Source organism: Mauremys reevesii, linkage group 8 (genome assembly GCF_016161935.1).
Source record: "Mauremys reevesii isolate NIE-2019 linkage group 8, ASM1616193v1, whole genome shotgun sequence".
Classification (NCBI taxonomy): Eukaryota; Metazoa; Chordata; order Testudines; family Geoemydidae; genus Mauremys; species Mauremys reevesii.
The window spans coordinates 27,984,898-28,008,753 of record NC_052630.1 but is presented as its reverse complement, the minus strand read 5'-3'; the positions used below and the strand labels follow the sequence as shown (position 1 = coordinate 28,008,753).

The 23,856-nt window shown below is 41.9% G+C and overlaps 1 protein-coding gene across 26 annotated transcripts in view; it reads right to left on the bottom strand.

Moving 5' to 3' along the window:
* TENM2 (teneurin transmembrane protein 2) overlaps positions 1-23,856 on the bottom strand; it is a 1,520,094-nt gene that overhangs the window by 143,768 nt on the left and 1,352,470 nt on the right. For all 26 annotated transcript variants that reach the window (XM_039484033.1, XM_039484034.1, XM_039484029.1 and 23 more), the window contains 2 exons: positions 16,105-16,300; positions 11,557-11,658 (listed from right to left, as the gene is read on the bottom strand). In XM_039484033.1, the coding sequence (XP_039339967.1) occupies positions 11,557-11,658; positions 16,105-16,300 (298 nt within the window). The remainder of the gene's footprint in view (positions 1-11,556; positions 11,659-16,104; positions 16,301-23,856) is intronic.

Genomic DNA, 23,856 nt, shown 5'->3' with positions numbered 1-23,856 from the left:
CATTATTATTGTCGGTGTGATCTTAGGTGTCAGAGTGAAAGCTTTTGCAATCCCTTCCTGCACTGTCCTACAAATTATCTACCTCCATTAGATGGCTGCTTTGCTTATAGATATTATAATGTAAAGAACAGGCTCACAAAGATGAGTGTATCTCCACACATGTGGTTACCAGGTGGAATATTGCACCCTGTACACTGGGACTAATCATTATGGACCCATAACAAATCTTATGTTGTAAGCTCTTTGGGAGCAGAGATTATCATTTTAGGTCTGTGTTTGTACAGCACCTAGCACAATGGGGTCCAGGTACATGACTAGGGCTCCTCGGTTCTACAGTAATACAATTAATAATCACTAATAAACCAGCCCCTAGCAATGGACAAATAAAAAAACCATTCAAATATGACAAATATTTGTGCTATTCAGTGAGACAAATGTGGACCAAATATCCTTTGTCCAATGCCTGAACCCATATTTAATGGTAGATTGAGGAGGTGGGAGCCTACCTGCCGCCTCCACCAAGATGAAGTGAGGAGAGGTAATGCAGCTAGCTACCTCTGAAGATCTGGTTGCACCCCTAACTGCGTGGGGGAGATGCCACTATCTTGTCTAAAGAAGTGTCTAGGGATAAACAAGGGTGCTGACCTGCTAGGGAAGGGTTTCAGGCAGGGGAAAATTGGAATTGAAAGTTCTTTGGGGACTGGGAAAGGGAAGGGAACATCTTAGCTGATATTTGAAATCAGGTGATACAGGGTCCAAATATCACACTAATACAAGCACTCCTGCTTTCAAACATCATTTATGATCATAGAATCATAGAATATCAGGGTTGGAAGGGACTTCAGGAGGTCATTTAGTCCAACCCCCTGCTCAAAGCAGGACCAATCCCCAACTAAGTCATCTCTGGTGAGCACGAACATTGGTCCTCAGCTTTGAGAATCCTCGGAACAGCGATTGTTTGGCTGATAAAACCCAGGAATGTATGCAGCAAGAAATAGTGTTTTCTGTCCTCCACTGAGGAGCATTTGGGGAAAATAGAAGTTGAAACAGACAATTGTCACAGGCAAGCACCTGGGAACCTAAGTTAGAGCTCTGTTAACTTCATCACTGAAAAGAGGGAGGAGGAAGGGATATCTAAAATATCTAAACTTGGACACTTCCACTGCTCTTCCAGTACAGACAGCCAATGAGGGTGAAAAACAGATGGGGTTTCAAGCTTCTAGGAAAGAAGAGAGAGAAGAAAAGTTAAATAGCTGAACTCCCTTGCCCAGTGTACAATGCCTTAAGTCCTCCTTACAGTTCTACAACAGACATGCACTGACTCACCATGCAAACCTCAACACACACCTGGAAAAGGACAGGGAAAAAAAGAGGTGCCTCTTTAAATATTTTAGATAACGTTTTGGCTAACCTGCAAGGGAAGAATGTGTAACCCTTAGTTATATCATAGCTGCTCCTGTGACTGTGCTCTCGTTAGGGCTGCCTGGCTAAAGCCAGCCTAAACTGAGGCAGCAGCCTGGCTACAGCTAAGCTGAACTGTGGCGGCAGGCTGAATAGGGTTGTGGTGGGTTTCTCAGTATAACTTTGAGGTGTTTAATACCAAAATATTCTCAAAATGCTTTGGGTCTCATTTTAATTCACGTTATATACGTTATCATTGTTACCAAAGATGGTTTAACTGAAAGGCTTAAGTTACCGAGTTCTATACATATAAGCCTGCTTCAGGTATTGACATTTTTTGCTAAATTTGAGCAGTGAAATAATTTCATTTGAGCAAGTAAAGCAGTTTGGCAGCCGAGTTTAATTCAACTGGAAGCACTGGTGTTTAATGTAGATGGGTCCAAGCCAAAGAGTCAAGTCTAGATTCAAATTCAGATTTTACCCTCTCTAAAGATCAGGGACATTCAGATCTGGGGGGTTTGGTTCAGGACTGTTCCTATTACTTAGATATGACAAACATATAGGGAGTTGACACAGCAACTTAATTTTGTTGCTTAATTTGCAACAATGAATGCGACTCCACCAGTTGCTTCAATGACATTTAGCATCATCACAGAGTTTTCAAGATGACGGCACATACAAGCCCAAAGAGAAAGAGTCAAAACTAAATGGAAAAAAAATATATCAGTGCAAGGCTATGGAGACAATGTAACTTGAAAAGAAAACAAAATGCAGATTGTAATGCCCGTAGGTAAGCTAAGACAATTAAACACTAAAATAAACTACATTCAAGCAATGTTAAGTACACAAGAGGAAAGACCTTACATCACAGTGAGTAAAACACAGCCTTGCAAAGCATAGTTATTGCAGCATGATGATTCTCAGACTTTAGCTGAAGATGCATAGCACTGGGAAAATATTTTTAGCTCATCATAAAAGGGCTGATATGGTCTGGAAAATCCCAGGTATCTCCAAACATGGGATGCCAACTTCTCATGCACTGGGGACCTTATTAAAGCTCTTAACCACAGGGGATCCATTGACATGAACATTAATTTTAGCTTCCGAATGTACACACACATGCATATAGGGGAGGGAACAAGCCCTGAGACAAAGCACACTGAAGTCACTGGAAACACTCCTATTGACTTAATGGGCTTTGGACCAGACCCGGAAAGAACAAATGAGGGTGCACCTTGCCCACCTTTTAATAAGCCTGAAAATCTTATTATTACAATGCTGTCCATGGAAAAACTGTTAATGAGGACATTTTACCAGTGTTTCCAGAAGCTTTCAAGCATCAGTAACAGCAGCACAAACTTTCTGACACTCGCCAGCCAATGTACCTCAGTCCTACTTTAAAGGAACGAGCACAAAGCAAGGTAATTCTGTTGCAGAGTCTTTGGCCTCAGTCTCTAACCCTGAAAGTAAGATGCCTAACTACCAGGGGCGGCTCTAGGTATTTTGCCGCCCCAAGCACGGCAGGCAGGCTGCCTTCGGCGGCTTGCCTGCGGGAGGTCCCCAGTCCCGCGAATTCAGCGGCAGTGTGCGGGAGGTCCACCGAAACCATAGGACCTTCGGACCCTCCGCAGGCATGCCGCCGAAGGCAGCCTGCCTGCCGCCCTCGCGGCGACCGGCAGAGCGCTCTCTGGGGCTTGCCGCCCTAGGCACGCGCTTGGTGTGCTGGTGCCTGGAGCCGCCCCTGCTAACTACTGAGGAAATGCAAAAGCAGATGTGCTGCTTGGGATGGAAACACTCTGGAATCAGAGAACCATCGTGTCATACAATGTCATTACTTTTCACCTACCCGTGTGGTGGCCAACTGTGGCATCTGGCAATATGGACAACACAAGACACACTGCACTATAGGATATAATATTAGTGTATAATTCTATGTATAATCTTATGCCAATTTATATAATTCCCCCAGTCAGTCCTTCCCATCCTCTCACCCTGCTATCTCTTTCACTCTCAGCTTTGAGTCAGTAGATACTGGTATGCTGCCCTCAAAGATCCAAACTTCTTGCCTGACAAGTGCTCTCTTTCTCAGCTTCCGATTCCTTCTTTATTCCTCTTATTTCTGCAGTCCTTCCTATTCACTCTCCTCAACAACATGCTTGTCCCCATTACATGTACTCTTGTCCTCTCACTGTCAACTCTTTGGGAAAGGGAACATGCCCACTTCCAGTCTTGCAAATCACCATGCACATGCACATGCACATACAAGGAATGTCTGATAGTATGGTGTGATATAAAGATTTTATTGGCATGAGTTTGGAATGGCCACTGTATTCATGGATGATGAAGCTCTGAGAAAAGGTAATCCAAAAGGAATGCTAATAAAATCATATACCACACCATGATGTATTGTGTATACATCACATGGGTTACAGAAAAACTATTTTAGAAAAGTTTTAGAAAGCTTTAAAAAAAGGCTATTTCCTCTGTCTGTAAAGCCAGGGACTTTAGTTATCCTGCGTCCAACTCAGAGTTCAAGGAAGGTCATAGAAACCTCTAAAAACGATGACCTAAAATAGTTTTTGTATGCCTAAATTGTAGTCACTTTAAAGACTGTTACCTCAGACCTTCACAAGGCTAGAAGCTGGTAATCATCCCTTTCCAAAAATACCATTTATAGCAACGCAGGGATGGAAGGCTTCTTAAGTCTTTTTTGCATGGCCTACAGCATAATCTGTGCACCAGTGTCATAACTATACTTTCCCCATACGTGATACACTTTACATACATTAATGAATGTTCACAATGGCCCTGTCAGATATTGTGTTCTTGAAGAATAGTAAACTGAAATGCAGAGAGTTGAGTGACTTTTCTTAAGTCAGACAGGGAGTCAATAGTAAAGCTATAGATAGAACTCAGAAGTCCTGACTTTCCAGTCCCCTGTTTTAACCTTTAATATTCAGTAAAATCCATGTGTGTTGGGGTGAGATCCGAGGACTAAAAGTCAGAACTCCTGGGTTCTATTCCTTGCTTTGCTATTGACTGGCTGTGTGACTTAGCCCGGTTTTGGAGTGATCACCCCTAAGAATAAGTTTAGTTCTTGGCATCTGTTTAGATTGGCAATCATGATGCTGGATTTTATGGTGGGGACACCTGTCCACTAGGAACTGGATTAAGGCCACAAACTCATTTCACAAAGCCCATGAAACAGCTGACAGATGCCAATGACCATCCGTAACTATCAAGCTGGGCTGCAAGTCAATTTATTTGTTCTGCAGTTATATCTGGCATGTAACGGAGTAAAAGACATTTTAATGATGCAAATGATGTAATTTTTTAAGGGCAGACAGCACTCGTGAAACTGGGAAGAAACTCACAGTGAAAGTGAAAACTCACACTAAAAGCACCATGCTAGCTTGAACCTGGAGATCTTTTCATGACAACCAATGGTATTGCTCATCTGCCAGGAATGCAAAAAATCAGCTGACAAAATATGGGATTAGCATGATGAGGATTTGGAAATGTATAATGCACTCATCACCAGCTGCTGATTCACACAGGCTAAAACTTCAGAACAGGCACATAACCAAAAAGTAGCCAGTCTTATCTTGGTAAGAGTTTGGAGGTTGCATAAATTCACAGTGAGATAAAAAAGCAAGGAATGAAAGACTCACATTGCAGCTGCTATTGCAGTGGACACAGAAAGAAATACCCAAAGACAGACATAAGAAGAGATGGTAAGAAGGAAGCTGAATATGCTGAATGTGGTCAGCCCAATACCTTGGTTGTGGGGTATGTGTTGGCTGCAAATCATGAATACAGCTTTTTAAAAAGAAATAGTACCTATTTGACAAATATATTCCACATGCTGAGACTCTTCTTGAGCTGTGAGCTCATGGAACATATTTGGCAGTAAGCTTTTTCTGACTACCCTTTCTCCTTTCCTCCCTCTCCCCTCTTGTCACTTCTGTATCTTTCCACCATCCTTCCCACTCTCCTTGCCTCTGGCCTCTTTCCTGTTCTAGCTCTGCTGATCCCACAAACAGCATTTCACCGTTGGGCACCCTTGTTTTCCTGTTGACTCCTGTTTTGTTGATGTGCCAATTTGAAGTGATTTAGTTGAATAACACACCACAGGCAGTGAATGGGGTAGCATTATACATGGACTGAACATTTCTCCCTCACAGAGTAAAGGAGCATCAGCCAGACAGGCAAGAGGCCAAGGCTATTCTGTCACACACCATCCACTTCCCCTGAATGGCCTGGGGTCCTTGGTGCACCTGTTCTATATTCACCTCCTATAATTTCAGATCAAATTAAGAAGACAAGTATCTTTTCCATTAATCCTATACAAAGGAAATGTTAAGAAGGGCTACTCATTAGCACAGACAGAAGATCACTCACTCACCATAGATAAAAGAGATGGCCCCTGTCTGATGTATAGTGCAGAAATGAACTGAGTGATCAATAAATCAGCCAGATGCCCTTTCACCTTCAAGTACTTCACACTGCAATCCCTCCCATACGTGTTTATTTTCAATGGGAGCATTCTGGGTGTTAGATTAGGAAGGCAAGGCCAGGCAACCTACTTGTTGGCATGGGGCTTGTTATTTGCACAAAGGAAAATCCCTGCTCTGCCTAAAAGTCTCTGAATAACCCCAGGTTCAGAGAGTGCCAAAACAGTTTCACCAGCCTCTAATTAAAACAGTTTATGTTTTGTAATATTACCATTATTTTTCTTCAATGACAACCATAGGCAGCAGGAGTTGTCATTTTCAGTAGTTAGTAGCTACTTATTTACCCAATAATTTAGCATCTAACCTGTTAAGTGTTATACAGCAGGTCAAAAGCACACATGCAATAGAGAAGGAGTGGTAATGATAAGAGCTTCTATCTTATTAAAGGCAACCATTAGAAATACGAAATGCTTTCAAAATAAAGAAAAGAAATATGCCACAATTGTATATGGGCTTAATAATTATTTTAAACACAATAAAATGAAGAGCTCAAAATGAAAAAAATAATTTAGAAAAAACCTACCCTTGTATTTATACTTATTTAAATGGCGCCGTCCTTTGCCAGCAAGCCAAAAACAAACAGAATGAAAATAAAATAATGAAAAAGCCACACAAGAAGAATAGGAAATGCTGAGATCTATTACAGCCAGACAGGAGAAGCAACTGATGGAACATGCTACACATTGCTGGTTTAAAAAAAAAACATTTTAGATCAAGATATTAATCCAAACAAATTGCTTATTATATTGCATAATCAATTAAATTTATCTGCTAAATGCCAACTTAATGGCCACCATCAGGAGCTATCACTAGTTGACTCTTAATTTTTCTTCACAAACCAAGAATGCCAGTCATCAGCTTTCAAACAGTTCAGGTCAAATTCCGCATCCTTTCATTTATGTAGATGTTTATACCACGCTCATCATTATGGTATCTGAACCCTGTGTGATGTTGCATTTGGTACAAGTCTGGGCAGAATTTCACCTTTTGAGTTTAGCTAAACAATTTCATAATGCAAGCTCTAAGTTCACCTTAGAAGGTATAATTCAAAGAGGTATGAATACCAGCACATTTGCAAAACAGTATGATGATGGCTTTGGATAAACTTTTTTTTCCTGAGGTGAGAGAATTTACATGCCCTTCAAAACATTATAAGAGTAAAACAAATTATAGTAAGTTTGATACACTCCAAAGATCCTAGATCAGTTGGTTGTTTCAGCAACAAATATTGCAAATCTCAAAAAGCAGGGCAGAAGGAATCATTCCTGCTTATTGACTTAGCAAGGGACATTGGCCAATTGAATGCAGCTAAACTAGTGTTAGAACAGGAACAGGAAAAAACATTAGGGTCTGTTAAGGTGAGGAAGAAGATGTGTTTAATACCTCCCAAGGGGAGTCATGGGAATTATGGAAAAATACAACTGAACACACAAAATAAATGTAACACAGTGTCAAAGTAACATAATCATGGCTCTACAAAGTGCATATTCCCCGAATTCCTCCTTGACACTATTTTGTCCCTCTGTCATTGGGCACTTTTATGACTAATACTTAAGGACATATTACCACTTATGAAGTTACCAGCAATATAGTTGAGTTTATGGCCGCTTCTGCGCCAGTTTAAAGCAAACACATATTTTGAAGACAGACACACACCCACTGAATTATCCTCTGAGTTAAAAGCTTTTACATTTCTGTGGTGCTTCAATCACTTGAGATTAAAATGTAAAATGTGAATTTTTCATATGGTAAATGAAAGTCTTAGTCAGGTTAAACTCCCATTGATTTTAAAGGGAATTTTGCCTGAGTGAGGATTGAGTATAAATGTCAGGATTGGATCCATAATGGTATTAGCTTTCTCTACTATTGGTGAAATCCAATCCACTCACATGTAGGGTGACCAGACGTCCCGATATTATTGGGACAGTCCTGATTTTAGGGGACTTGTCCCGTGTCCTGAACTTACATCGGTCGGGACGCCCTTTGTTCCGATATTGGGGACCATCTGGACCGCAGCCGCGGCACTGACGCTTCCTGCTTCTTGGGGCAGCTCCCGGTGCCTGCCCACCAGCAGGAGTGCCACGTGCTGTAGGGGCAGGGCTTGCAGGCGCCGGGAGTGGGCAGAGAGCCCTCCGCCCCCCCACCCGATCCGACCCCTACCCTAGGAGCCAGGGGGACCAGCCTGCCACGTGCTTCCCGGGATGGGAGCCACCCCAGGTGAGCACCACCGGGATTCCCCAGCTCACCCCGTGGCAGGTCCCTCTGGCTCTTAGGGTGGGGGGGCTCTGCATGCTGCTGGCTCCTGCAAGCCCCGCTCTGCGGCTCCAGCAGCTCCCATTGGCGCTTTTCCCCACCAATGGGAGCCACAGAGCTCACACTTGTGGCAGGTGCAGCATGTGAAGAGTCTGGAGACCCCCCTCACCACTCTCACCCTAGGAGCCAGAGACCTCCCAGCAGGGCTGGTGAGTGCAGCCAGGGAAGGGAGCAGGGTGTGATGGAGTGAGTGTCTGGGAGGTGTGTGGGGGTTGCTGGGCTGTGAGGGTGTGAAGGGCGCTGGTCAGTGGGGGAGGTTTGTGTGTGTCAGGGCACTGGGCAGTGCAGGTCTGTGTGGGGCATTGTGTAGGTGTGGTGGTGGGGCTGTGGGGAAGGGCACTGGGAGGGAGAAAGGAAGGGAGGGAGGGGAAATCGGTGTGTATTGGGAAACTAGCGAGTGGGGAGTTCTGTGTTGGGTGCTGGGCAGCTGTGGTGGGGCTATGGGGAGGAGGGCGCTGGGCGGGGTGTGTGTACACAGCACTGTGCATTTGTGGTGGAAGAGTTGTAGGGGGGCGCTGGGCATAGTGGATCCAGGGGGCGCTGGGCAGGGGAGCTGTGTGGCGCAGCATGGGCCCACCAGGAAGGGGCACGCTGGTAGCACAAGACCAGGCGGACCAGTGTGCCTCTGGCTCTGGTCGGGGCTGTGCACCTGTGTCTGTCTCTCCCTCCTCTCACTCCCCAGCTCGCCCAATGTGTCCTGATATTTCACTCTAGCGATCTGGTCACTCTACTCACATGAAGCCTGAGTACTGGGGAGGTAAAAGCAACCTTCACTCAAATCCAGGGCCAGGGCTAATATTCCAGCCTATGGCTTGTGCTAGTAGCTGCAATTCTTGCATGGCAGTCACATGTAGTGCTGGGGCCACTGGATACACAAAAGTTGGATCTGTGGTCCCTCCACGAGCCCGTCCCATTGTGGCCTTCCACCACAAACTATGGGAGGATGGTGTGTGACGACCCTTTCCATGGCACATATGGGGTGTGCAGGCACTCCTGGGCAGTCACTCCGCTTGCAAACCCCCTAAGTGGGGTTAGATATTGCGAAAGGCCTTGCATTGGCCCTCTGTAACAGAGATGATTTTCACCCTATATGAAGCTGCTAGGCTGTTGTATTACTGCATGAATCAAGCTCTAACAGATGTTCAAGGAACCCCCTAATCCATACTTTAGCTACATTGGCCATTACTCTAAAGATTTCTGTGGACAACTGGAGAAAGTGAATTGTATGGTATTAGGGAATTCAGAAATTAAAATCAGTTTGAAAACATATTATCTACAAACAGAACTAATAGCTTAAGGCTACCTTCATTAAAACTGATTTACTTCAGTATATCATGTTATTATTTTAAGCTTAACATTACATAGAATCCTAATTTTAAATTCTGCCCTCTCAAATGGCTCTCACATACAGTATCCACTGAAGCAGACAGAAAAATCCATAAAAAATGAATGGAGATATTAAAAGGCGTGTTCCATGGGTGAGATATTCATAATGCACATATGTGTACAACCCTACAGTTGTTGGTCTGTTCCAGACCAGTAACTTATCTATCTGCACATGTACATGTGAAGTTTGCATGCATACACATTTTGCCCCTAAAAACATAGTCCATGGTGTTTAACTACAAACATTAATAAAGGGGAAAGAAATTAAGGGCTTCTCAGAATTCATGAAACTTACTATTATACTTGTGCTTTTGAAAGGGTAAAGACACAACACATGGAAGAGAGCAGGAAAGATAGGGAGAGGCATTATGTGTTGATTGAGTGGTGCTAGTAGACTTATTGAGATATAACTGTTTGACAAGTGTCCTAGAATATGACTGTTAGTCTGATGGAGCCTGAACGAACAGTGTTTTCTGCCATAAATCTGAAGTACAGTATTAAAGCAGATGATGTAAGAACGCTGCACCAAAAGTGGCTTAGTAATATAGAATTATTGCTGCATAACGCAGAAGGCACATGAGATGTTTAATGGCCAAGATGCAGATGTCTAAAGAGTGGCAGTGAAGCATGAAGGTACTACACACACTTTTTCACAGATTAACAACAAATAAATGTGCACCAGTGTCAATATGCATGTACAGCACACACAGTAATGCCGTATGCTTTGAATATATACAGTGGTCTCCTTTGTAAAACTTGCCAGTTATCTTAATGTCTCAGATAATAATGTTGCCTTGGTATTCCCTACAGTAAGTATAAATAACAAGGCTAGTACTGAAGTATACTTATTAATTTATTTAGGGCAAAATGGGTATATTTTTAAAGGTCACCACTGAATCTGAAATAGTATCCAAAATACATATTTCCCCCTTTGAACATTAATGAACCCTCACTCCAAAGAAAACAATCCCAAACACACAGTACTGAAAGTGTGACTTAATCCCACACAAACCAGGAAATTGAGAGTGAAGCCTGTTTTAAAATAACAATCACCATGCCCACGAATTACAGGGATCTCCACAGAGCAGTTGATTATATACACTATTGCTCTATTGCAGTAGCTAGGCTAAGCCACGAGTATCTTCCTTGACTCTCAGTTTTCTGGCTTTTTTGTGTCTGACAGAGCCTGAACACGATTTGAACTGTATTTTTTGTAGTTTAATATGTTTACCAGAAACACTACCCCTCAAAAATACCTACCCCATAGCTAGAAGCATTTATTACATAACACCGCAATATCATCCATCCATGGATGTGCATTTGTAGTTAGCTTTTCAAATTGTGACACTGGACCTCATAGTGTTAATTCACTAAAATAAGTCTCTAAGATAGGGTTATTTTTATACTTCCCTTTTATATTTTTATACTTCCCTGAATATAAATCCCTCATTCTCATTCTCTGAAAGTCCTGTAAGTATTACAGTTTTAAAAGATTACAAGATAAAAAAAAACCTTTATGAATTACAAACATGTGTAGCCCAGAAAGAATATATAAAATGTACAAGTAAAGAAGATGCTCAGTCTTCTATTACAGGTAAATTAATGATAATCAGAAAGCATTGATGGTAATTCAGCTGCTTTTACTGGAAATGAAGCTTTTTCTTTTTAGTAAATTCTTCTTTCCTACCTATCTTGGCACAGAAACTAGCTACGGTTATCCAGGCTCATCAGCAATACAGCATTATTTTCACTTGACCAACTGCTTTAACTCCGCCAGATCGAAGATAAAGGTAGGTGTGTGTGTGTGTAAGTAAATATATATATAAAATCCACTTCTTGGGTCTCAATAGAATCCATGTAACTAACCTGTTCTGGAGATCCACTCCCATGTCAAAGCCTAACACACACTGTAGAATAATGATTAACATAGGGTAAATGGTACCTTTAGCACAATCAGCACCATGGAATCCTGGAAAACAGTGACAGACTCCAGATACACACTCGCCATTCCCATGACAATTACGTGGACAATCCTGCACTGAATCTGAAAGACAGACATCAAAGACACATTAGTTATTCCTGTTCTTGGCTGCAGAAAGAAAGCTAGGGCTGAATGTACATCCAGTGCAAGTTTTGCATTCAACTTGATGATGACAGGTCACTTTTAAAAAAATGCTAAATATTTACTGTGACACCGAGGCACCCCCATATTCGCCACTGTCATATAATTATGATATGTTGAGTGTATGCCTTGTGAGGTATCATTCTAAAAGTCTTGATCTGCTAAATATTAATATATTGTTGGATTCTATGTGCTATCATTGTATGTGAAGTTATAACATTTTGTTATGTATGTGTTACTAAAAAATGTTGTGAAGTTGGAAACATCCACAACTAACCTTTCAGGTACAACAATGAAGACGCTAATGGCTCATCAGCAAAGACAGTGGACTATGGAAAAACTTATCCTCACCTGTGGAGGCTTCAGACAGCCTATGGGCAACAGCTGCCATGACTCATCAGGAGCATGCAAGGGCTTGTGACCAAATCACATGATACTGGAATCCATTTTGGTACCTGTACTTTTCCACAAACTGGGCTTGGAATCTGGCTTGGAACAAAGGAGTTCCCGCCATATGGAAAAACTATGACATCATACCTAGGACTCACTCCTCTATCAGACAACACCTGGAAACACCGAAGGAACAAAGACTGGAGTGCAGAAGGGGGTCCCAGGTGAGAAAGAAGAAAGCCCTGTCTGTGTAAGGAAGCTAAAACCTGCTTGTATAATATTGCTGATTCAAATCCTATCTAGTTTGTACGAGACTGAGATTGCGATTTTCTTTAATTTCCTGCTTTGATCTGTTTGCTATCACTTATAAAAACTTAAAATGTATCGTTCTGTAGTTAATAAACCTGTTTTATGTTTTATCTTAACCAGTGTGTCTTTGAGTGAAGCATTTGGAAATCTTAGCTCTGGTAAAAGGCTGATGCATATCTTTCCCACATCAAGGGGGAAGCGTACTAATTTAATGAGCTTGTACTGTACAGATACTTGTCCAGTGCAAGACTGTATAATTCTGGGTTTATACTCCAGTAGGGGTGCAATGCTGGGGAGCTGGGAAATTGGCTGCTGGTAAAGCACTCAGGTGACTCAGTTGGGTGTGTGGTGCTACCCGCTGTCGAGTTGGGTGATAACAGTCCCCGGGGGTGGGGCAGGGGGGGGACTGGCTGGGTATCACCAGCAGAGCAGTATGGGAGGCCAACCCAGCTGAATGGGTTGTGGGCACAGAGGTTCCAGTGGCTTCCAAGCTTCACCCTGGGGGTGACAACCTATCACATTAACATTTCTGAACCTTATGTTTACTCAATATTATTGGATTTGAAAAATTGTAATTTAAAATATGGTTTTGATCTAGGTTTTTAAAAATAACCTTTTTTTTGTTTTCTTGATTTTGTCTTCCACCTACTTGGAATTAAAATACTATCTAACAGTGATTACAACAAACTTCACCTGACATAGGTAAGTATCAACCTCATTTCACAGACAGGGAAATTGAGATACTGGGAGATCTAGTAACCTGCTCAAGGTCACACATTGACTCTTTACGAGTCAGAGTTCACAGAGAAACTACATTTCCTTTCTAGGCTAATGTCATACTTCAGGATTCTGAACAGAAAACAAATCTCAAATCTGAAGTAAAGAATTGAGATACAGAAAATAGACCACAAAGTGAAAGAAAACTCAACCAATAACCATCAGCTAGGCCATTGGATAGTATTCTTGGTAGTGGTGAAAACAAAAGCCAAAATGTGTGACTCTTAAAAAAAATGCCATTTCATTGTCTTGTGAAGAGGACACTTGACTACGGAAGGATTTGTTTCCTTTGCTGCACAGCACATGAAAGTACTTTCCCTGTGTTCAAAGGTACCATATATTTAGTGGGGTCTGTGGTTGACATTCTTGCCTGACATTCTTTCTCATGTTTCATATCAAAGAGGCTTTCAGTTCTCTCAGTGCCTCTCGTTGGTGAAAGTTCTGATAATAGATATATGTGGAAGAACCTCTGAACTAGATAAAATACTGTACTTTTCTCTGCATTTCAGTCCGATTACTATCATTGCTCTATCAAGATGTCTACCTGACTATCAGACCTATTACCTTTGACTTTCTTCTAAGATGTAGTCCAGACCTGGCAACATTAAGACAAGCAGTTTATCACATATCAAGGAGTAGCTTTTGCAAGATGGGTTGGGGGAGTATACCAAACCACTAAGGGACCTGTACAAGAAGGTTCACATGCCATTTGGAGTTGCAGAAAACTCTATCTATATATGAACGGACTGTCTGTCTGTCTGTGGGTGTGTGCATTCATGTGCATATACATGCACACACAAAGACACTTATAAAATCATTTGTGGATTATGAAGGGAAAATCATTATTCATATCTCAAATTGCAGGTTAACAGAAATAACTGCTTCAAGCCTAAAGATTCAAGGCTGGACTATCCTTTCACACCTGTGTTAATCAGGACTCACTTGAGTGAATTTGGTGGATTACACAGTGTAATTTGGTGGATTATACCAGGATTATACCTGGGAGGAGAATCAGGCCCATAGTGCATCTGTCTTTTTAGCACTGATCCTTCAAGCAACGAAAATGTCTCTATTTTTCACCATTTTATAACTTCTCCCTTGAGGATGCGGATCGTGATCCCCTTCCTCCTAGCTGAATAGGACCTGCACGAGACTCACAAATTGGACTACACAAGACTCACAAAGCCCAGCTTCTTAATTCCTTAATCAGCAGAGAGGAAGTGAGCAACTCGTAGGCTGTGAAAATCTTTTACTAAACAGGGGAAACTCACTTGTGGTTTCAGGTGTTGCTATGACAGCGACACTCAGAAAGGTTTCCCAAGCATTTCAACCAACTTCAACACACCTTTTGATAAAGACTTGGGACTTTGGCCTGGTTTTGGTTTTCAGTTGCCTGATTAAGATGGAATCCTCTCTGCTCTTGAGTGTCCCTCTTCATAAAGCCTCAAGCTTTCATCATAATTTTATTCTCAGAGCAAAGGGTAGTGGCCCTCTTCCTTCCATTCTCATGCCTTCAGGGGATGACCCACTCTCAGATGTTTGGGGGCAGAGGTGGCAAGGGGATGGTTGGGTAACATACTTTCACCTCCTCTTTCTTTTGGAGTGTTAGTGATCAATAGGCAGAAAGAGGGAGTTATGTGTATTTTTTTATAAATATCATATATTTATAAAAATAATAGTTTACCTGCTTGATATTATCTTGCTGGACTATGAGGCGTTAAATCAAAGGAGGCTGTTATGGGTGAAGCAAACAGAAATGAAACAATGACAAAGATAAGTCTCTTTAAGGGAACAATGGTGGAAGCTATTAATTGGGAAATGTCCCTGCCTGGGTCCAATCAGGTTGGCAACAGCTTTCTTCGCGTAGGTCTAGGCCTATGATTAAAGAGGATATGAAAACCTGGAAGATGCTAGGCTAGGCAGGAAGGAGGATAAGTGGGCTTTCAGCAATGGCCATGGGGGGAGTGTCTGAAAGACACACCATGACGACATAGAAATTGCAGAAAGCAGGCTCTTTCCCCCTCGCCAGAGATGGAAGTAACCAGGCTGAATGGAATTTACCAAAGTTTGCAAGGAAAGGTTACGGTTTAGATTAAGGGCTATATGCATATAGGCCGTTATTGGCTTTAATCTTTGCTCTGCATGTTATATAACTTTGGGTGCATATATAATGCTTTGGTTTTTAGTAGCTGTTTTTGAACTACTTTAATCATTTCACTGGTCACAGCCCCGAGAGGAAAAAGGCTTATAGGTGCCAAACCTAGTTGGACCTGTCAGGTTATCATGGTTGGTAAACAGAGGGTGCAGCCCACCAATCCAGTCAAAAGGTGGTATGGTTGCACCCTGAGAGGGGGGGGAAGGTAGTAAAACCATCACCTGAAGGGGTGTATTCAAGGGGGACTAACAGGGATTTAAAGCACTGCTTATCCTGTTATCGTGACACCACCTAAGTCCCATGTAAAGTTTTGGTGAGTGTTTCAGTGATGAAGTCTCAGCTATGCACTGCTGGCAGTTGGGTGTGACAACACGAACAATCTCCAAACAGCCAATTCGAACGCAGCTTTGCAGGAACAGCCATACACCACTATTATTAATATCTGTACTTATAAGATTTGTCCATTGTAAAGCCTCTGGGTTCATTCATTTTCTTTTTGAAAGACAGCTAAATATTAACAGGATCACAGATTTTGGCCTTCAATATAGGCAACACAAAACCATCCACAACTCACCCCTAGAAAGATTTCCCTCTTTTCCTACCTACACTCAATATACATCAAATATTACTGGATTAAAGCAAAATATGCACAAAAAGAGAGAGCTGATAGAAGGCCTCCACACTTAATAAAGATAAGCAAACAGAGGGGAAGATCCTCAGCATGCAGGCATACATACCTAAGATAACTGTATTGAAAGAGACTACTTCTTTGTCCTTGCCATCATTGTAAAATGCCAGGTGCCACAAACCCACATCCAAGTATTGAACAAACACAGCTTCATTCTGAACCAGGGTCTGGATACTTCGACGTTCCCGGGGGGACTCCACCACACTCCATTTCTCTTTCCCATCCAAACGCTCCATGAAATCATACTGTGTGGTAAAACAGAAACAGAGAGACCTGAATTTAGAGTAATGCTACAGATCAAAATCTGGCATAATATCTTGCCCACTCTTCCTCCAAATGCCCTTCCCTTCAACCCTTATTTGGAGAGTGTGGCAATTTGAAGCCAGCCTTTCCTTATTCATTATGGGTCTGGTAGCAATTCGCTTATCCTTTCTGATAATGTGATACAGACAGAATTAAGAGTCTGCACTCTGCAAAAATGTTGGCAAGTTTTTAAGTAAAAGTCCTCCAAAGTCTGAGCTTTTGAAGAAAGTTGCTAATTAGTTACATTGTCTGTTTTCATCTAAAAAAATACTGAATGGATTTTAGACCAATGATAATATGTACAGCAGACATGCAAACTTTAATAAGATTTCATGCCACAGGGTGTAAGAATATTGTTCAGGAACCAACTCTCCCCTATGTACTGCATTGTTCAGCTGGCCAAGCACATTATGTGATTTTTTACCTGCTGAAGCATCAGGTATTGGCCACTGTTAGAGCAAGATTCAGGATGCGGTGGATTAATGTTTGGATCCTTCATAGCAAGTCTTAGGTTCTTATATAAATTCTCAAATCAGGAAATCTCATTTTGAAAGAAACTCACCCATTCCCCAGCAATCACCTACAGCAGTCTCTTGCTGGCATAGTACTGGCACAGAAATCTCAGACACGCCACCTGAAGTACTAATGAATGAAACTCTCCTCATTGTGAATATGGAAAAAGCTCATTGTTTTTGCCTAAAACACTTCTACCCTGATATAACGCGACCCGATCTAACACGAATTCGGATATAACGTGGTAAAGCAGTGCTCCGGGGGGACGGGGCTGTGCACTCTGGTGGATCAAAGCAAGTTCAATATAACGCGGTTTCACCTATAACGTGGTAAGATTTTTTGGCTCCTGAGGACAGCATTATATCGAGGTAGAGGTGTATAAAGTATCCCACTCTGTACCTGACTGAAGCTTTACTGTAGAAGCATCACCACACAGAGAAAGAAAGTATTCACAGAATCATAGAATATTAGGGTTGGAAGAGACCTCAGGAGGTCATCTAGTTCAACCCCCTGCTCAAAGCAGGACCAACACCAACTAAATCATCCCAGCCAGGGCTTTGGTTGGCTCTGTTGCAACTGTGTTCAGTTTGGGGCATCTCATGGCTTGAAAGTTACTGACAAACTGGAGGATTCAGAAAGGAACAACAGAAATAAGGAACTGATTTATGAGGAAAGACTGAGGATGGCAAGCTTGGATAAGTTCCAGTAGAGGTGGGACATGTTAACAATTCGCAAGGTGAAAACAGTGAGCAAAGTAAGGAATTATTTAGCACAGAGGAGGGGTGCTACTAGTATTCAGATGAAATTAAGAAAGGGAAAATTTAACTAGAGTGTCAGGAAAATCTTCCCAACAGTAAGATCTATTAGGCTGTGGAATAATCTCCCAAGGGAAACTCCATTGCTTGGTATATTTCAAACAAGATTGGAAGAAATATTAGTTAAATCTCCAACATGGAATAATTCTGCCTAGGCAGGCAGCTGGACTAGATGACCTAATAGACTTTTTCTATCCGTAACTTCTGTGATTCTAGAACTTCCAGGCAGATACGACGCTCAACCCACTAGTCCCCACAGCCTCTATATGAGGAAATCCTTAAGAAATACACCAAAACCAATATATCTAATGTTTTTATAGCTATATAACAAGTCCCCTATGAAAACATGTCTTGCTTTAGACACATCTATCTATCTAGCATTAGATCGAGATAAATAGATATGTCTAAAGCAAGACGTATGTGTTCAATAAAATACAGTAATAGTACGTGCTTGCTTGCCAGGAGTGTTATTGCATTTCCCTCTGTTATCACTAGCACATACAGCCCAGGCTGGTGATAGCTCAAAAAACAGAAACACTCTGCTTTTATTTAAAAATAACTATCGTCCTGAACTCCAAACATGCCACTTCTCCTGCAGAGGACTTTGTGCACTGCAGGCTGAATTCCATTAATTAATACCAAGTTACTGAAAATAAATTAAAATATAATAAGAAAATAAACAAGAAATAAGAAATAATAATAATAATTAATAATATATTCCCTTCTGTAGGAGAGAAAGAAATTTAAGTCTTCAGGATTATGGAACTATTTGTAGTGTCATGGTATGTACCTGCCTGTTTTCAGGTGCATTCAAGTTAGGGGTAGTAGTGTCTGACAACTTCTGTGACTAAAGGTATCATCAACACCAAAGTATCTGAGCACTTCACAATATTTACTGTATGTATCCTCAGAACTCCTCTGTTAGGTATGAGAGTGCTATTATCCCCATTGCATAGATGGGAAACTGAGACACACATAGATTAAGTGACTTGCCTAAGGAATTCTGTGATATAGCAGGGACCCGAACCCCAGTCTCCTAGAGTTACAGACCACTGGGCCATCCTTCCTCTCTGTAAAGCATTTTGGGGGGTGGATGGGTGGGTGTAATAGCAAGAAGTGACTAAACTAAATACCTGTGTGCTCTCCACCCAAACCTATTTTACATGGCACATGGCTAGGAAAAATAATTCAGTTTAGGGATAAGCCAATACACAGCAGGGATTTACACAATTCTGACATGTCAGTAACTTTCAGAGCATAAATGGTGTCAAACCTGTTTGTAAATCAGACCATTAAATCAGCGACCTTTGGAAATGTTACCAAAACCTACCTGCCAGCAGTCAGAGGTTAAAGATGGACTCACTACACTCTTGGAAAATGTTATTAGTGGGGCAACAACCTCAGAAATTTTTTTATTGCTCTTTGGAAGGTTTGCTCACTGACAGTCGACATGGAAGAAAGTAGCAATAAAAGCTGACATTTCTCATTGGCAACATGCTGTTCTGGTCTGCTTGTGCTGGCAGGCTCCTCTGCCTCCCCCATGTCTGATGCTGATTCTACCTCAGGGCAGGCTCAGCGGTTGGTGGGATCGAAGAGGAACAGCCTGGAAGAGCTAAAAGGGATTGAAGCAGCTTTAGCTGCAGTGTCCCCAGTCTCCTCCTGTGATCATGGGTGTGACCTAGCAATGGCAGGTCCCTTTGCAGGCCTGTCCATATCATTAAAATTTTATCCATAACCAACATTCAATAGCTGAGCATTATTCCTCCTTAAAACTTCTCATTAAGATGAATTCAGTGGTTAGGAAAGGTCCACGGTCGAGAGCCATGATATTAAAATTCCAGTACAGGTACAGCATGGGCAACACTCGTGGAAGCTCACTCACGACAAGTCTCAATCCCAGTCAGAAATGGCCAGCACTAAGGGCTTGTCTACACTTCCCGGGGGATCAATGAGCAGCAATCGATGCATCGGCAATCTATTTAGTGGGTCTAGTGAAGACCTGCTAAATCGATCGCAGATCGCTCTCCCATCGACTCCTGTCCTGCACCGGATCGAGATGAGTAGGGGGAGTCAATGGGAGAGCGTCTCCCATCGACACCGCGTAGTGTGGACCCCGTGGTAAGTAAATCTAAGCTACGTCGATATGAGTTACGCTATTCACGTAGCTCAAATTGCATAGCTTAGATCGAATTTCCCCTGTAGTGTAGACAAGGCCTAAGAGGGGGAGGGAGGCAGAATGCCTTCTGGAGGGGCCCTAGGTGGAGCACACCCTCCAGCATAAACCCCAAGAGGCGCACTATGTATGGTGGGCATGCCCCCTTATCCTTCCTGATCCTGGAGACATGAAAGAGATGGAAGGTCCCGGCATATTCTCCTATACGCGTGCCACTGCAAAACCTGGCTTGGATGGGGTTTATTCTAGCTGAGTGTGGACTTTCCAAATTGCTCCTTATGCAGAAGCCATAATCAGACCTAACACTTATCTGTGTATACAGCTGCCAAGTGTTGTATGGACATTAACAAACACACTCCAGAGCAATGTGTCTAGTCTTGACTGACCAAGGAAACAGGCCATCAAGACCATCCCCAGGCTTGGCTCTGCTTCACCACATGCCCAGCTAGATCATTATTTTGCATCATGTTGCTCTATTGATCCTCTGATTTACTAACTGTTTTTACACAAAGTTCTGTTGAAAATGTTACACGTGTCCTAAAGCCACCCATAGACGGATAAGAGTGTGAGACATGTGTCACATACAGAAAGCAAGCACATGCACCTGTGCTCATCAGGAAGAAATTGTGCAGGTTTCTACTCACACAATGAACACAGAGTGCTAGGGATGATACCAACTCACATGTATTAAGAACTGCCACACATCACTATTTACAACTCAAATTGAACCTTTATAGAGGTCTGAAAGTTTGGCTGACTTCTATTTTTATACTCCTCTATGGTTCATGGCTTAGGACTGATCTGCAATCAGAAATGACAGAAGACTGTCCAGAAACAAAAAGCACCAGTAACTGCATGAGATCACCTGTCCTTGTAGAACTCCTGACTTGATTTTGCAGACATGAGAGGAGTGCTTTATACAGATCAGGCCTCCTGTAAAAAGGTGAGATTTTGAGCCCACTCTCAATACAATGGGTTAATTGTCCAAATTTATCCTTTCCTTGGGTTTGCTCTTCTTTTTTCACCCTATGTAAGCATATCTGTACTTACAGACCTCAACGTTAACCTAAGTTCTTCCTGATCAATTTGTCCCTACAATGTTTCCTTTCAAGGCATCTTATCCCTCTCTCTTATACTTCTGAGAATAACTGAGACCCACCTGCTCGGGCAGCTAGTGTGAGTCAGCAAAATAGCTTTGCAACTCCACACAGAGTGTCCTAAAGCCTGATACCTGGCTGCACTTCCAAATTACAGATGAGTCCAAACCAAACTCCAAGAGTGTTTGAAATCAGGATATAAACCCAGATTTTTAAAATAGACCTTATTTTAATAATGGGATAAACCAAAACATGGAGTTAAAAACTCATGAACATCAAGTGTTCAAAATCCAGATATAGATTTAGATATTGTGGTGAGAGCTCATCCTCATGCCAAAACTTCATAAGATCTACTCACTGCAAACAAGCTCTGAACAACATGTGTTGGGGAAAAAAAACTTGTTTGCAAAGTGTTTTAAAATTAGTACTTCATAAACATCCAAATTGTTGATTATGCATTAAATACCCACCCACCAGCCATCTGATATCCATGCTGATGGCCAATCAAACAATTTACTTTAATATTTGAATGTACGTGATTCAGTATGACATAATGTAAGCAGCATAAGGCACAGCAAAGCGTGACATATAACAGAGACTGAATTGATGAGAATGATATTCTGATTTGTGACTGCTGGGAGCATCAAAAATATGAAAATATCAATGGTGTTTATGAAGCAAGAGAACATCCTGGCTGCCCCACTATTCAAATGATTTCCAGTTAGTCCCACTTGTAATTGAAAACACGAGTGGTTTACTCACCCAGGCAAGAGAGAGATTTTTGCAAATAAAATACTACCTGGGAAAGGGATGTAATATGCTCTGGTGGATTGCTTTGGCCAAGCATTCCTAATAGTATTTCTATAAACTTACTTTTTCATGCTATCATTTGAAATAGTCTGCAGATCAGCAGTAATATCAATGTTTGCTTGGATCACTATATAAGCAGCATATCCGTGCTTAATCCAAGAGATTTATCATTTCTTCTCCAAATATTATCTGCAGTGTGCAGCCTTTTATTCATTTGCTTTCCACCGTTTAAGGGCCACTTTTTAAGGGGGCTATGAACGTTTTGTTACATGGCTGTACCACTACATAGTCTGGAAAAATCTTTCTTGAAAATATAGTGAGTGCTTTTATTTCTAGCTCACTTGCCACACAAGCCTGCATTTCTGTCTGTATGTTCCCCCTGCAGAGCTACATTCCCTAGACACAGTACTACACCAAGCTGTTTCTGGATGGCCTTACAACTACATCAGTTTGACTGACTAAACTAGGCGTTTGGAATATTTGCTAAACAGTAATACTGAGAAGGTTAAATCTCAGCAGGGCTCTCAGAGAAGAACTGCATCTTGTTGTCTCAGGGTAATCATGTACCTAATTTGCTGATTATTGACTTGTTTCCGCAAAGGATTTTACTTGGTTTGACATATCAGCACCGATCAGTGATGAACTGTCAAGTGAACTTGTTCACTGCTTTTACTGCTCAAGTCCTTAACTTGCAGTAACAAGGATTTTAAAGTACAACTTTAGCACATCATCTGGTGTCAAATTCAGATTATTTTCATTAATACAGAAATCTTTGCTCCTTTCTGGAATCAGAACAGGGCTACTCTTCTAAAGTTCAGAGGTGCAGCAGGCTCTTTTCTTTTCCCTAAAATCATTTCTATGTGCAACAGGCTGGTAGGATTTAGGATCCTGCATAAGGATGTGGGGCTTTTCTGCTGAGTCTTCCTATTGTCGAATGCTAACACCTTGCATGATGATGGAGAGTAACTTCTGATGATCATGCACATGGATTTTGTTAATTCTATCCAGGGTTTAAAAAAGGCTGGAATCTCTTCTTGGGAAGTTCTAACTAGAGACTGGGAAAGAAAGGTCCTGTAGGTAGAAACCATGCAGAAAAGGAAGCTTAGGCTGAGACTTACAGGGTTGCTATTTTTTATTATTTAAGATAACAATAAAGGATGTGAGTTTTGGATCTGGTATGTTGGTGCTGTGTTGAGAGAATAGGAGGAGGAGTCCACCTGGTCAGAGTTTCTACTGAAACACAGTAGATAAACTTGATTGTAGGGCAGTAACACGTAAAATTCAGCCTAAATTAATAAACTATCAATTCCTTCCTAATAGGGCTATTGCAAGAGTTGTCCATGCCTTTGTCTCCTCCTAGCCAAACAATTACAATTCACTCTTACTTAAGGCTACCCTCGAAATCTTCCTGGAGCTTTGGTTGCTCCTGAGAAGGGCAGGTCACTCTGAGCACATGACATCCTAGCTTAGTGTCTGCACTGACTGCCTGTTCATTTCCTGGGGGAATTAAAAGGAGTGGTAAAAATCTCTAAGAAGCTGAATGATTTGGAACCCAGTCTTTGGACTAACCACATTTCATTCTTACTCTATTGGGGTAATTAATTTCAAATGTGATTTTCTTGCTGTCACGTTCATGGGACTGAATTTCCCAGGGCAAAAATCAAGGTTGCCTCAGAAAAGGGTCCCTGCCTTTGGAACTCATTCCCCTTGGCCATCTCCCATCCTTTATGGACATGTCCAAGAATGGGGCAGCAATCTTCTGCAATCTCCCCAGGGAGCCCTCTTGTAGTACAAAACTTCAAGGCACTCCAATGTTAATGTTTCACATGGAAATCTGACCACTGATCCCTACTATTTGTTTTCTGTTTGCTGGGCTTTACTTCCTGGCAATCTAGCAGACCTGATGATTGTTTTGCAGGCTTTCTGCTTCTGGATGATTTAAGAATTTCTTGTTATTTGTAGAGTGGCTGCATTAGGGGGGAAGGGGGCGCATTTGAATAGAGGCCACCGCAGAGGGGAATGGTGGTTAGACAACCACAGGGCCATTTGCTCTTGGATTATGTAGATATGGTGGTTATAATCCCTTGAAT